General features: G+C 38.8%; 1 protein-coding gene and 1 long non-coding RNA gene across 7 annotated transcripts in view; one reads left to right on the plus strand and one right to left on the minus strand.

Annotated features, from left to right (window-relative positions):
- The window catches only part of etv1 (ETS variant transcription factor 1), a 29,782-nt gene extending 19,997 nt beyond the window's left edge, over positions 1-9,785 (plus strand). For all 5 annotated transcript variants that reach the window (XM_042107521.1, XM_042107522.1, XM_042107523.1 and 2 more), the window contains 5 exons: positions 5,358-5,426; positions 6,425-6,493; positions 8,319-8,488; positions 8,831-8,932; positions 9,030-9,785. In XM_042107521.1, the coding sequence (XP_041963455.1) occupies positions 5,358-5,426; positions 6,425-6,493; positions 8,319-8,488; positions 8,831-8,932; positions 9,030-9,251 (632 nt within the window). In that variant the 3' untranslated portion in view covers positions 9,252-9,785. The remainder of the gene's footprint in view (positions 1-5,357; positions 5,427-6,424; positions 6,494-8,318; positions 8,489-8,830; positions 8,933-9,029) is intronic.
- Positions 9,786-13,007: 3,222 nt separating this feature from the next.
- Positions 13,008-15,486, minus strand: LOC121721003. Of its 2 annotated transcripts, none has more exons than XR_006034719.1 (3): positions 15,460-15,486; positions 13,607-13,679; positions 13,008-13,100 (listed from the first exon to the last, which is right to left on the minus strand). It is a non-coding gene; the product is annotated as an uncharacterized LOC121721003 (long non-coding RNA). The 2 variants fall into 2 exon arrangements; XR_006034718.1 differs by lacking the exon at positions 15,460-15,486 and adding an exon at positions 14,942-15,239.
- Between the last annotated feature and the right edge of the window lie 1,078 nt (positions 15,487-16,564).

The raw sequence follows: 16,564 nt of genomic DNA on the forward strand, positions 1-16,564 counted from the left end.
TTAACATTTAGACACTTTCTCAGTGATTGTATAGTATTGATAATTATTGATTATTGATATGATATAACATTGACTATCCTATGTACAGTAGATTTACCTGAGTAACATTTTTTACTGTATTTTTACAGTAGTTTAAATGTTGATTGCTCTGCTAAATTTAGTCGCTTGCCTTAAATGTCACTTTAAAGCAAGAGGGCAAGAGTGAGAGTGGGTTTGGTAGAGGATATACCCATGGCTGTGGTTACCTGCAGCATGCGGCATGCAGCCCCCAGCCTCACAGCCGAACCAAAGCCATGGGTATACCCTTTACCAAGGCCACGATCACGAGTGCCATATTGTTTTTATGCAACAATTCCACTTAGACCTAATCAAGTTTAAAAACATCAAATTATGTTTTCTATCATTCATTTTGTTTTTTGTTTGTTCATCCCCTGCCCCAAAAATAGTTCCAAACTATAGTGATGGCGTCTACTGTTGCCAAGCAATGGAAAATGTCTTTTTGCAGCCAAGAGAGAGGCCATGTGCACCATAATTTGTATGCTCTCTTGTCCTCATGTTACATTCTAATCTGAACATTCACCCTACTCTCCATTCACTCCATTTTCTCTCTCTTGCTGTCAAATGTCACATCGTGAAATCACAAAGCGAGACTTTGAATGAAAAGAATGTTTGTGTTTTTCAGGTGTGCTGTTCCAAGTCCTTAATGTCATATTACACAGAATAGGCAGGTAGCATAAATAAGGTTTCCAGGCACTCGGCAGGCCCGGGGTGGGTAATCGGGAGAATCGGGAGAATTCCCGATGGGCCGCTTCACTTTTGGGCCGGTCGAGGAAAAAAAATATTGACATTTGTCACGTTAGTCTAACTTCTCTTAAAGTAGGCTACACGTTCCGCATTCTGTGCATGGCACTGTTGCCTCTGCATGGGTTGTAGCCTACCATATGAGGGAGTTCTCCCCTCCCAAAAAGAGTGTGTTGGGTCCATATAGCCCGTCTTTTCCAAAAAGTTTTCTCTGATACGGATAGCCGGGCCGGCCCTACAGTAGCCATAAGCGTCAGGAAGGATGGATGGTAGAAAGAGGCCAGGAGGGACTGAAACGGCCAGGTAGATGCTGTTAAATGTGCCAAACTTCCAGATTAGGCCTACAGACAAAAGTGACAACTGGTAAAGAGAGATAGCCTATAGGCAATGATTATTAGCAGTTATTTGGCTAATATTGGACGTTTGTATTGTTGTCAAGCTATTTGCAAGCAACATATTAAATTACTTAAAATATTATACTTTTGTATCCGATTCATAGACTTTGCAGTATGCAAATATTAATAACAAAACTGAAGTTTGATCTGTGTAGGCCTATGCGGTAAAAATTGTAGCCTCTGAGCAGCAGATCAACCAGTCGACCACTGAAAATGATGAGCCCGAAATTAGTGATGAGGAGGCCATGACTACAGGGACAAGTAGAGAGGATAAATTAAAGTTATTTAATGTAAGAAAGAGCAATTATGCTACTTGATGAACCTATATGCCTTGTTTGCTTAGAAGAGGGTGTAGTAAAGGAGTAGGCTAAATCACCAAACAACAATATAGCCTACCCATGCAAAAAACATGTAGCCTAAACATTAGTTCAATATGCCTCTTTGTGGAAGTGTGGGATAGGCTACATTTCAAAGGCTTTCTTTCTTTATTTCTGTCTTTCTTTCTTTCTGTTTTTGTTAACTTGTGGAATAGTGGAATATTTTTTGTTAACTTCTGAGTTGAAGTGAATTATTATAACCCTTACACATTTGTTGAACCATGGTACTAATAAAAACTACAGGATAGTAAGAGCTGAAATGTTGCTTCATTTATCAAATTTCCACCACTATGGAAAACGTCTTGGGCCTTGGGCCTGAAACTCCCGGGCTGAAAAGTGGCCCCACTCCGGCCCTGGCACTCGGTACACACTTAAATAAACCAAACATGCCTTTTATGTATGTAATATCTCAATTGACTGTACTCATATACTCATAAACCAACTTGAGTTATCAAAACAAACATTATGGCTAAATATGGTTTGGGGCATGCACATATTTTCATTCAATCATAACACAGAAAAACACCACAATTGCTATACATTAATGCATTTATAGCATACATAAATTATGTTTATATACTTATAAATTTACCTATGTGTAGCCAAACGGAACGAAATACAATCACTATTCAGTGGTAACATTCAGAATCTCCTCTGAAGTAAAATATTTTTTTTTGCCACCTCTTCCACCTCTAATTCAATCTGACAAATTTCATTTTGCATATGAAGTCAGTCAGCTATCCATTCAGACCATGTCAGAGACCAATACAACTTGCAAAACCCTCATTTCAATACAGCTTTCACCATTGCCACTGTTTTCTCGCCATTTGATATCTTAATAAAGTACATGTAAGTGCATTTTTCAGTAAGTGCATTTTTCAAAATAATTTGTACAAACTGCACTAGTGGATTACCTGCAAAAGTATGTAACTTGCTCAAAATGCTTAGTTTATGTCTCAAAAGCAATAATCATGTCAGTGCCATAAGAATGACAAGTCCTTATGCCATTGTTTACAAACAAGATAGTCAATGCTAGTCATGTTGGCAATAAAACAGTTTACTCATTTCTGATGCAAACAAAAATTAAATTGAAAAAATATATGTTTTCTCAGTCGCTTTGGTACATTTGTTTGACATTTGTCAAAACAGTTTGTACAAACTGCATCACCTAGTAGCTAACCAGCAAAAACACATAACTTGCATTGTAGCCCCCTCTGGCCCGTGGCCTATTCCTATTTCAACCTTGCAGGGCTTATTGCTTTTATGAAACAGTTACTACATACACTTGCAAGGTTCACAAAATAAGCACACATTATTGAAATTGAATGGTTATTCTTCCTCCAAGCAATGTAGTTCTTCAGTGACAATGGTTGTTAAGCAACATGCAGATATTGCTGCTTAGAGGCCATTACAAAATATGCTTTGCCAGTAGATTTGGACAAATCTGAACCTGTTGATTGAATTTTTAAGAATGTCTGTATGTCTGACATTGAAAACAAAAAAACAGTTTAATCGGAAAATCCTGTCTCCAGTTTATGAAAGCCTTTTCTGAGTTAAAAGTCAGATGGCCTTTTACTGAAAGATGAGTTCATTGATAAAATTAAGACTCGTTATTGGACAAGGGGTCTGTTTATTGTTTTGGCTCTGTTAGATCTTAATTTCCTGTAAGCCAGGCTTTGTTTGGTCCTTCTGAAGAGTTGGAAACTAATTGTCTCCCATGGGTCAAGGCCAGCAGCCCAGTGCTAATTAATAAATCTCCTCTCAGCTTGTGTTTATTCATGACATTGAAATTTCACAGAAGTGGTCACTCCTAGTGATTCAGTGATTCCAATCCAGTGATTTCCTCACAAATCAAATGTCGATAGTCAAATCAACATTTTATGTTGTGATGGATGTCCAGAAACACTGGTAGTGGTCAGTAATGTTATATGGGCTTTCAATTAAAGAAATTCCATCCAACCTGTTCCAAATTGGTGGAGGATCTAGTCATGAGTGGGGCAGGTACTTAGCTACTGGGTATAACACCTCATTAGTTTCCTCACAAGCAGTTTAGAATGACAAGTTGCACATTTCTTACACATGCATACATAGGAAGGTTGAGGGAAAAGTGGAAGTTTTTGTGTGAAAACATGGGAGGAGAAGCGCTGACAGTGATAGATTAGATATTCTGGAAGTATCAAAACTACAGGGAAAAATGTTTGCCTTGTAAAAGAAAGTGTAATCCAGACTGTGATTAAATGTGTCAATAGGAGAAACTTCCAATGGACAAACAATCAACGACTCAATCTGACAAATCAACAAATCTGAGTCGTTGATAGAGACTTCTAAATTCAGGGCGGGGCAGTGGTAGCGTAGTGGTTAAGGAACTGGGTTAGCATGTAGTAGCCTGAAAAGTTCTGTGTTCAATTGTGCCCTTGAGCAAGGCACTTAACCTGTTGCTGCGGGGACAATGGCCTTTGTAATATAATTAACATAAGTCGCTTTGAGAAAAAAGCATCAGCTAAATGAATAAATGTAAATGTAAATTGTGTGACTCACTAAATTTCCCGAACTCAAATTTTGTGAGCAGGGTAAATTCGGGCTGGCTTCCAGGCTAGGGTTTCGGCTCCTTATGTGCCGAGGTGAGCGTCAAAGTGTGTGTGTGTGTATGTGTGTGTGTGTGTGTGTGTGTGTGTGTGTGCTGTACATGTGTTCTGTACATGTGTGCACACGCATGTGTGTGATGATAGATTTATAGATAGACAGGCAGGCAACAGGCCCTTATTGTCCATTTGCTTGGTGGAAACAAAAGGAAATTGTTAGGAAGGCTGCAGGTCTGGGCCTTGAGGCTGCAGTACCACTTATCTGTCCCTTTAGCATTTGAGAGTAAAAGAGCTGTGCACTGGTGTTATCATTTTCTCTTAATAAATAGTGTATCACAAGAGAAAGATATTTGGGAAACACTGGAATATGGTTAAATCTGATGTCACGCCTGTGGCCATCGCCAAAATGTGATGTTGAAATACTATTGACTGATAGAGAACATAGCATGCAAGCTTACTGTCATATACTTATTTTGTACAATTAGACCCACAAAACAAAAAAACATCTTTGTTATTGTAACCCTACAATAGGACTTGGAAGTCAGGACATTAAAGGTGAAGAACGTGTTTGTTTTTCCTCTTTCTGATTGGTTTCTTTTGATGTGTTAACTGAATGTATCATTGCTGACTTGGTTGATTTGGTCTTTCCAGCCTTTGTTCACAGGAAATGATAGCATGTCTAAGGCTGATTAGATTACCACTAATATTTCTGACATGTTCATTATGGTGAATAACCATGGAAATTACCCTCTGTCAATGAGAAGGGCATTATCATTTTACTCACTTAGTAAACTGTTCATTGTGTTTTGTGGTATGGAGATCACAATTCACAGTCATATATTGTTTTTGTAAACAGTGGTCTTATCGAGAAATATAGTGTGAAATAGTGCACTTATCATTATGCAATATAATGTTTACATTTCTTGGAATCCTGACAGCACGATTGTTTCCCAAGCAGGGTAAACAATAAAAGGACACTTGTTATTTCAAATAAATCTTTTGAGAAATATGGGTTTATAATTGAAATGTTGATGAAAAACAATATTGTGTAAAATATCAGTGTTGGGATTATCAATGTGTTAGCATGCCACCTCCCTTTTAATCTGCAGAGAAAAACAAGAAAGGCCTTATGACAGGTGGCAACTGTTAATGTCCTGGACTTATAAAGGTTTTTAATTCACACTTTGTTATGGCTTCTACAGAAGTTCCCAGCTGTCATTCTGTATGTCTGAGACATGAAGGGTATCTGTCTTACCCTAACAGGACTGAAGGTAATTGTAACACTCAATTTTACAAATGAAATTATCGTCTCCAGCACCTATGGGTTATCACACAAAAAGTTACATGACTCTGGTCACTTGACAGAGAAACTGTAAAACTCAGATAACTCAAAGAGTGTTTTATAAGAAACATGTAATTAAATTAAATTAAAAATTTAATTAAAAAAGACAAAGCAAATTATAGAAATAAATAGCCATATAACTAGACCCTGCCAAAAAATCAGAAACCTTTATCATGCCCTTATCAATTGTTTATTTGGTTTCATGATGTCTCACGTGACCCTGTTTATAATTCATGGCCCCGTTTAGCCGGGTATTAATCTTATGTCATATACTGTACCTTTATGTTTAAAGGTGCTCTAAGCAATGTTACACGGTTTCTAAGCAAAAACATTTTTTGCCACATACAGCAAACATCACCTCACTATCTGCTAGCTGAATGCCAATGCGGTCTCTGTGAACAGCCCAGGCTCCAAAAATGGCAACAAAAACAACTTGGTCCAACTTGCACCATAAAAAAATAACAAAATTGTTCCAGCCAATCACCGACGAGACGAGATGCGCATTTAGGAGAGTTTCACTTGCACAGGAGGGAGTGGGAGAGAGTAGTGAGATAGCTCTCTGTTTTGTTTGAACGTCAACAGAAGTGACGTTACCCAACATCGCTTAGAGCACCTTAAAGTAGTCGTTTCATGAGTACAAGTAAAATAAATTGATGCACTGACCATATATTTTCTGTTTGAATTAAGACTTTTTACCTGAATACCTGGTGATTTTGTGTGTTTTCTTTTCCAAAATTAGTTTAATGCTATTAATATTCCACATGGGTGTGTTAAATCATATTTTCAATTTGCACAGTTAGGTTAATCCCACCACACACACGCGCACACACACACACACACACACACACACACACACACACACACACACACAATGACGAATTTGTTTATCTCATAGCAGATATTTCCTCAATATTCTGTTTCTCACAGGTTGCATGTTCGATAAAGTGACACGACACTTCTATGACGATACATGCGTGGTGCCAGAAAAAACAGAGGGTGAGTTTTTGCATATATATGTTCATGGTTGTTGATATTTATCTTTCTTTTTGTAATTTCGGAACTGAACGTCCACAAATACACACTTGGCAGCAGCGCACAAAAATAGCACTGATTAAGTATCCATGCAAGCACAGTACAAAATGATTAATAAAAGAGAACAATGGAAAGAAACATAACAGAACATAACAGGGAAGAATGATGGAAAGGATTACATAACCTAAAACAAAATTTTTTTAAAAAAAAGATGAAGGGAATTTGAAAAATCAGAGAAAACCAGGTTCTAAGAGTTTATTTAATCTTAGACCCGTTAACCAAACTGTCACAGTTTCCATCAAGCTGAAAAGAAAATGTAAGTATCTTTTGTTATTCCCAGTGAGACATGGGAAGTAAGCATAGTGGCTTGGACCCAACTATAAATTATTTCAACCAATGTACATTGCTTCAAGGAGGGGTGATGTATGACTTGGTTAAAAACATTATATACTGCATATACTGTTGATGGTTTTGACTGATGTTTAAAATGTCTGAAGTTGACAATGTATCCAAAAGAATACAGTGTCTATAAAAATATTAACCCCCTTGGACATGTCCCCCTTTTATTGATTTTACAAATGGAATAATGGTCAATATTGTTTTTTTTACAAGAATTAAAAAGCTCTTTAATGTCAAAGTGAAAACAGATTTCTACAAAGTAATGTCAATTGATTAATAATATATAATGTAAAATAAGCGATTGCATAATTATTCACCCCCTTCAAATCAGTTTAATATAATTGAATAGATGCACCTTCAATCACAGCTTGGAGTCTGTTTGGATAGGTATCAATTAGGCTTGGACATCTGGATATTGCAACTTTACTCCATTTTCCTTTGCAAAACTGCTCAAGTTCTGTCAGTTAACACATCGATTGGGTGTGAACCCAATTCCCTTTTCAGGTTTTGCCACATATTCTGTATTAGATTGAGAGGTCTTGGGCACACAAGTATGTTCACCTTGTCTTTAAACCATTTCTGTGTAGATTTCACAGTCTGCTTCAGGCTATTTTCTTGCTGGAAAATCTTCTCCAAAGTCGTAGTTCTCTTGCAGACTGAATCAGATTGTCCTCTAGGACAAAAAGTATTGTGTGTTTGTGGTGATGTGCAGTGTTTGGTGTCCACCAAACATAGCATCTAGTCTGATCGCCAAAAAGCTCAATTTTGGTGTCATCAGACCAAAAAACTTCTTCCATTTTGAGTCTACCACATGCCTTTGGGCAAACCTTAGTCAAAATGTAACATAAGCTTTACCACTCACACATAAAGCTTTGACTTGGGCTGAAGCTTTTATGTCATATGCCTTAGTGGCCTCCCCCACCAGTCTGCTCATTGCATGGTCACTCAGTTTTTGGGGGTGGCCTGTTCTAGGCAGATTACACATTTCATGATGAAATTGTAGCCAGGGATACTGATTAACCAGCGACTAGACCTACCAGACACAGGTGTCTTAGACACATTATAGACATTCACTGCACTTAGGCAATCTGTATTTCAGTAATTGTAAAAGTATTATTTAACATTACTTTGTAGAAATCTGCTTTGACTTGACATTAAAGAGGGTTTTTTGTAAATTATTGTAAAAAAAAAGGCCAAATTAAATTGACTAAGATTCCATTCAAAAAGCAATAAAAGGGGAACATATCCAGGGGGGTTAATACTTTTTATAGGCCCTGTAGGCTTCATTACAATGACCTGATCGTTTGAAATCAAATAAACTGAAGTTTGTAGGACATTTTTGTATGAAGGACAAGGGGTTTAGTTTTGTGAAACTGCAATTGATCCCTAGGTGATATCAAGCAGGAGGTAGGGCTGTATCGTGAAGGACCCACCTACCAGCGCCGTGGTTCTCTACAACTTTGGCAATTTCTGGTGGCTCTGTTGGATGATCCGTCAAATTCACACTTTATTGCCTGGACTGGGCGTGGTATGGAATTCAAGCTCATAGAGCCAGAAGAGGTAACAGTTGGAGAAAATTAGTCTTCATACTTTCAACAGACACATCTCTTTGATATCTGTTTAGATGTCAACTGACATACTATGTTATCATGCACATATTTTTTATACATACTACGTTATCATGCACATATTTCTATGTTATCATGCACATATTTCTATATTATCATGTCATCATATTACATACACAAATCGTCTCTGATCATAGAGATCATAAAATCACTTGAACTATATAATTAATTTAATCCTGGTCTAGTCAGGAAACAAGGCTGTTGGAGAATAGTTTGTTCAATTTGTAATAGTCAAACTGATTTACATATAATTTTGTGTATGTGCCTTTCAAAGGTTGCCCGACGATGGGGGATTCAGAAAAATCGTCCAGCAATGAATTATGACAAACTCAGTCGTTCATTACGTTATTACTATGAAAAAGGGATCATGCAAAAGGTTTGAGATTGTCTCAATTCTCTGTTCTGTTTCACATACTTGTGAATTTAACAATATACACAAGATTTGTTATTCTTTTTTTGTTATATGGTTACAGGTGGCTGGGGAGAGATATGTCTACAAGTTTGTGTGTGACCCAGAGGCACTATTCTCTATGGCATTCCCAGACAATCAACGGCCTGTCTTGAAAACAGAAGTGGAACGACAGATCAATGAGGAAGACACTGTGCCACTGTCACACTTTGATGAGAGCATGGCATATATGCAGGAAGGAACATACTGCAGCTCACGTCCCTACAACGAAGGCTATGTCTACTGATGCCTGTTGACCACAAACATTTTTTTTTCTGCTATGATGACTAAGACCATTTGAGAGACAAAAGAGCATTCACAAAATCTTTCTACTGTCTCTCTCTATGTCTGCCCTGGTGCTGTTCCCTCATCCCTTCTACAATGACAACCAGGACTCAGCAAGCACTTTAGAAACAGTGACTGTGAGGGTGTAACTCACACATAGAACAAACTGTTTACTCAATCTTTCTGTCTGTATGGAATTAAAAGGTTACTGAAGCAAGACAGCTGTTACAGCATGCCACATACGCCACATTACCAGAAAATACTCCCACCATCCCAGAGAAAAGCATTCACACAAATTTATTTCACTGTTTCACAATTAGTGTTTTCTCTTCTGATTTTCTTAGTTGTATCATATGTGTAATATAATATGTTTTGTCATGCGCTGCTGTGGTCCAAGTTGCATTCATCATTATGTGAAATGAGTTCAAATCAATTGTGGTAAACTGAATGCGTCAGTTCCATAATATAATTACATAAATAAAACTACTGAAAAATATTTTTTTTTCAAAGAAGTTGTGTGACAGTGTTACAAATTAAATGCCCAGTACAAAATTCTAGTCTTTGTTAAGTCAGTATGGTCACAGAAGTAGTTTAATAATTTCTCCCGGAGTTATTCAATAGTAATATGAATTATGAGTGCATATGATTTATGATGCTCCTGATCAAGGGCAAAGAAGTATAGAAGCAAATGGGTATATTGTTAACGTAAATACACAAAGTAATGTTTAATATTCACATTATCCATTTCAATTTCTCTTTAATTATAGAGCACTATAGTAACAGTATAGATATCCATTTTCAAGGAGCCCAAAGCCTAAGCCCCTAAAGCAAGCACATACTGTAGGCAGTGTGATCCAGAAAAAATCCATGTTAACAGGAAGAAACCTTGAGAACCCAGTTCAAAAAAGGGGACCCATCTGCCGGACGCCAACCTGTATAAAGAGAAAAGGGGGGTATTAATTAACTGTGTTGGCATCCAAGTGACAGTGGGAGTTAATGTTGTTCATACTGTAGACGGTTCATTTATCCACTGTCAACCTAGCAACAATAACAACAATCTTTTGCCATGACTCATGTGGGAATGTGAGCCACAATAATTCCATTTTTAGAAGGACAAGGGGAAGGGGGACTTATCCCCTTTCATTTACTGCACTGATATCAGTAAGTCTTGCTCCATGTATGTCTCTTTAACTCTTTCCGGATTGTCTATAGGTATGCAAACTCATCAAGGGTGAAAAAGGTTTCCCAAGAAAGTTCATCAAATAAAACAAAACACAATATGCATGACAGTGGATAAATCAAGTGGAAACACAGCTTATTTTTTATTACAGCCGAAAGAGACCATCCTCATTTCTTCCTTTTGGTTATTATGAGAGTTTTGAACGCATTTAGGCTATACATTGATTTAACAACTACTAGAGCTACATAGTACAATGAGCATGGGATTTCCCCTCTTCTCTACCCTACCCTTCTCTACCCTACGTCCTCCCACTCTGTTAAGAGTGAACTCCATTTTGTAGAAACCCTTGTGTCTGCCGCTGGCCCTCTCATCATGACAGAGTAGGGTATGATACAGGGACAAGAACTTTTGACATGTGCTCAAAGAAAATTGACCTCAGGACTGTTTTCATCAAAATAACACAATACAAGTAGTTTCACAATCAGAGTAAGTGCTTTGTTCCACAATGCCTAAAAATGAAACCTTCTTGAAATTTCATTATTGTAATTTTTGAATTGTTGTTTAAAAGGGTAAAAAAATGTTTCATGGCAACTGGTCATAGACAATTTTAGTAAGTAAGACTGTGAAAGCAAGACTGGTTAAGAAAGTTAACATTTTGTGGTCAGGCTGTTATTTGGTTTGATGCATATCTGAAGAATTTCCTCTGTTAAAAAAGTTCAACCAGGTCAGGAAATTTTTACGGAAATTTGGACCATATTTCAAATACCCTAACTTCCATTTAAATTATGATAATTCTCTGCTTTCCTTGAATTTCCCCTTGGGGATCAATAAAGTATCTACTGTATCTATATATCTATCTATCTTCAACATCACAATGCTACCATATCACATAATGTACTAGTGTGGTCCAGTTTTCTGCCCACAGCAACATTTTGTTAATATAATGTGTTGAAGTGGTGAATTAAGCTGAATATGAAAATGACTGAATGTGTTTTGGGCCAACAAATGGTATATTTGCACTTCTTTTTCCAACTCCTCTCAAGGTGTGCACTTTCTCTGCAAACTTTGGTATGTACGTAGCAAGGTAAGTTAGCATTCCCATGAATATCTCTTTATTTTTGCAGGGTCTGGTTTTATGCCACTGTCTGTGTACAGGTTGCCGAAGAATGAGATACTGTTCTGCTTTATCATGCATTTCTCGCTGTTAAACACCATACCTGCTTCTGCAGCCCGTTCCATCAGGTTGATCAGGTTTCTGTTCTGCTCTTCTTCATTTTTTCCGCATACGGCTATGTCATCAGCTATACTGACCACACCACAAAGCCCCTTCAGAATTTGGTCCATCTTGGCCTGGAGGAAACTTGAGATCCACTCAGTCCAAATGGCAGACATTTCCAGCAGTATCTACCAGACGGAATGCAAAAACGGTGTCAGGACTTGCAAGTCTTCATCCAGATATATTGACTAGTATCCTGCTTTCGCGTCAAGCTTTCTGAAAATCTTTGCATTTGCGAATTTTGGATTCAGTTCCTCGACCGTAGGTAGGTCAGTGTGGTGTTGTACTTTCCGCAGAACATCTTGCCGGACTGGATCCCCCGAAAGGAGGGTAGGGCGGACACAGTTTTCTGTAAATATCTCGAGAATTGTAGGGCCTAGGAGGACCACCTTTTTTGTGTCAACCCATCCCATAACCATTCATTTCATGTATAGTGCTACCTAGTTAAAAATGAAAAAGCAGAAATGAGATGTTGTAATCGCAGGTATCTCTGACCTGACATGGTCAAAACTGCACAACATTGGAAGTGTAGGATCATTATGACACCCTCTGAATGCATGGGGGGGGGGCATACAATAAATTACCCAGATAGCAAAATGTATTTGGCCCGGATCCGGCCCAGATCCACCTTCAGATCCGCAAAACGTACCCGGGCCAGTGTCTTTTGGCACAACGGGCCAATACCGTTCCGCATCCGTTTTTATGATCTGGCCCAGCTCTGGGACGGCTCTGAACCGGATGTGTTTTTTATTTGGCGGATCCGGGCCAAATGTGCAAATTATCGTCATGATCTGGGCCAGATCCGGACAAGATAAGTGTTCGATAGTGGCGATTGCGGCCCTTATTTGGGCCAAATGTGCACTTTATCATAATGATTCTGGGCCAGATCCGGACCAGATGAGTATTCGATAGTGGCGATTGCGGCCCTTATTTGGGCCAAATGCGGACCAGCTCATTTTACGTCTGGCACCCATTTGTACTATATAGTCAATGTCACTAACAAATCAAGGAGTTACAGTATTTGTTCAGAATGTCAAGCTGTAAAAAGTTAAGATTGTCAAATGTATAAAGGATTATTAATAAAGCTTTTTAAACAGTAACATCCAATACCTCTAGTTGAACTCAGTAGCCAGTCGTTTGATCATGTATATTGAGTGTTAAATTATCAACATCTTGGAATAAATTATCTAAAAATCAAAACCTTGTGCTAATGTATTTCAGAAAAGAAGCACAAATTCAAAATTTTACTTACTTTATTAAATTTCATATATCACACACACATTTTCCCTCTCAATTTATTACACACACATATGTAGCATGCACTGGGTGGTGGGTGGATCTTGTCCTTACTGCCCCTGTTGAGACAAGAAAGGCAATCAGCACACATGACAATCCTTGGCAAATGCTTCCTGTACAAAAATGACATTACTCAACATTATCAAGATAGTTAATGATTTGAGTTGAATTTGAGAATGAATGATTTGTGATGCAGTGTGTAATGCTTCCACTAGATTGGAAATGTAAAAATCTTGTTTGAGAAAGATGACAAGTCTTAGTCTTGGAACAAGAACATTTCAAAAATGTGAAAATGGAGGGTACAAATTAGAAGACAAAGTGGAATGTCTATTTCTATCCCTGTTCAAACAATTTAACACCCCCCACAAAAAAACAGCGTTCCACATTCAGCTTTTAGAGAGACAGTTATCTTTGATTATGAGTGCACCACCGGGGACTCGAATTTCGAGAATTTTACGAGAATTTTAATCCTGATAACACCTTTTATGTAATGCAATTTGGTTATTGAGTTTTAAATGTCAGAAACATCGGCTAAACAGTGCTACAATACTTACACTTACCTAACTGAAAGGCAGGATTGCAGACAGGGCACGCCGAATTCACGCCAGTCACGCCACCTCAACGCCTCGGTCCTGGGGCTGAAGAGACGGGGGCGGAGGGAGAAGGCATGATTCATTCGATACTTGGATACCCGTCTAACAATATAAAATCATTATTTTAACATAGAAACACGTACTGTATCTCACAACATAGATAGCTCGCCAACATCCCAATTTGTTCCATTGGCAGACGTAATAGTTTTAAAATGATCGAACTTGTCTTAAAGATGGCCTCCCTTACAACACCAGAAGATTACAATTACAATATAATATATATTTTATTTCCTTTATATTTTTCTGAATGACTGATATTTATGACAGCACACTTTATGCAGATTAGCCTATAGCCTAGGCCTACTATTTTTTATTACAACTCTACCTCTTTAATTCAGCTGTCTGGTTAAAGCCTGGAAATGTTGTAAACAAAGTAGCATAGTTGGCTAGCTTAGCCTATCATAGTCTACTGATTGGACTGTTCAGTTTCCCCATGTGTGTTTAAGTTTCAAGATAATACTTGTTCTCCTTGGGAAACGTTGGTATTGAGATGATAAGTCAACTTCAATGCAAGAGTTTTAAACAAATATGTGCAGCAATGATAGCTAATGATGCTAAGCGGATTTAATAGTAATTTAGTTAACCGTCTTCTATGCGTCCTTGCTTTCACGATTGTGAATGTTTTATTTAAGTTGCGCGTGTTCATTAAGCAGGAGATGGAGGGAGAGGGAGGGAGGGAGTGCGAGAGAGAGCGGGCAAGGAGAGGGGGTTTACTTTTATACTGTTTGGTAAAGTTGCACACATAGTCTACAATGAAAGCAAGGAGAGGTATGAAATTATTATTTATTTATTTGTTTTTGGACAACGTAGGCTACCGATAAGTAAAGCGGGAGATGCGGGTTGCTTTTGTGGCCGCGTAAGCTGCAAAGCAGTGCGTGAAACACTAGAAAGGGTGTGTCCCGATTCTGCCTTTTCATACCGCGGCTGCTTCAGTTTTTTCAACCACGATTACCACGAGTTTGAAAATGCTCCCTCCCGCTATGTAGCAGCTAGTCAAGATGGCGCACGCTGAGGGCGAACGATTCTAGAGTGAAGCACGTATCCAGCGTTCCACATACAGCTTTTAGAGAGACCGTTATCTTTGATTACGAGTGCACCACCGGGGATTCGAATTTCCAAATGACGATTGTCCGTCGTACAAATGAGATTTTTAATCCCTGATAACACCTTTATGTAATATATTTTGTTTTTTGCGTTTTAAATGTCAGAAACATAGGCTAAACAGTGCTACAAGACTTAACACTTACCTTACTGAAAGGGAGGATTGCAGACAGGGCATGCCAGTCACGCCACCTGAACGCCTCGGTCCTGGGGCTGAAGAGACGGGGCGGAGGGAGAAGGCATGATTCATTTGATACTTGGATACATGCCTAACTGTATAAAATCATTATTTTAACATACAAACACGTATCTCACTACATCTCAATTATTTTCTGGCTTACAGAGGATGCGGTAGCGGTTAAGGAATCAGGCTAGCATGCTAGCCTGGATATTGTGGGTTAAAATCTCAGCCTAAGTTGCTCTAAGGGAGACTAGCCCTGAAGTAACAAGTAAATTGACCAAATTAAGTCGCTTCGGATAAAAGCGTTGCTAAATTAATTTGGACATTTTGACCAACCCAATCCTTGCTTACCCCAAAAGCTAACGTTAGCTAATTGTCCAAGACCAGTTTAAAGTAGTGTAAACGTCAAAAGGAGCCATTAACATTATATGAAAGCAAAAATTATATATTTCATTCTAATATAGTTGAAGCAAATAGGCTTACCTGAAACAAATCAAACGAACTCTTCTTATCACTAGCTCTCGTGTTCACCAACCGCCTCCGTTAATGTCTAACTCAGCTCTGGCGGCTGTAAGGCAGTCGACGAAATCGTAGAACTAAAAATTTGCGCTTCCGTTTCACGACGGCTGGCCGTATCAGTTGTGACTGTGCTTCCCGCACCCTGGTGTCTGATCCGGGTCAATGTCTCCATCACGACAGTAAAACAGAGGTGACAGTTACACGGATTTGCCAGTTTGAAGGCGGAGTCTGTCCAGAGTCTACTGCTATCTGGGTAATTTATGTTACTGTACCTGTGGCCTGTAGGTGGCCGGACACAGTTTTCTGTGAATATCTCGAGAACCGTAGGGGCTAGGAGGACCACCTTTTTTTGTATGTTGGTCTTAAATAGCCATGTCAACCCATTCAATAACCATTAATTTTATGTATAGCGCCACTTAGTTAAAAATTAAAAAGCAAAAATTAGGTGTTGTACAGTGTTGTACGGAACTGCACGAAATTGAAAGTGTAGGATCATTATGACACCCTCTGAATGCATGCCAAGTTTCATGGATTTTCGCTCATGGGGGGCAATACAATAAATTCATGTAAAATTAAATAAATTTAGTGACTGTACACCAACAGAGTTTTCTGTGAATATCTTGAGAACCGTAGAGCCTAGGATGACCAATTTTTTGCGTATTTTTGCCTCCAGGGGCCATGTTAACCCATTCCATATGCACACATGTGCATAAACAGATACACACGCACACACATACATTCACAGTAATCATACGTATGACACATACACACACAGCAGACATATGTACGCATGCATGCACATGCACACACACAGGCACAGACACAGGCACACGCACACGCACACACACACACACACAGGGGGCAGCTGTGGCCTACTGGTTAGCGCTTCGGACTTGTAACCGGAGGGTTGCTGGTTGGAACCCCGACCAGTTGGCACGGCTGAAGTGCCCTTGAGCAAGGCACCTAACCCCTCACTGCCCCCCGAGCGTCGCTGTTGTTGCAGGCAGCTCACTGCGCCGGGATTAGTGTGTGCTTCACCTCACTGTGTTTTCACTGTGTGCTGAGTGTG

Source organism: Alosa sapidissima, chromosome 10 (assembly GCF_018492685.1).
Source record: "Alosa sapidissima isolate fAloSap1 chromosome 10, fAloSap1.pri, whole genome shotgun sequence".
NCBI classification, from domain to species: Eukaryota; Metazoa; Chordata; class Actinopteri; order Clupeiformes; family Clupeidae; genus Alosa; species Alosa sapidissima.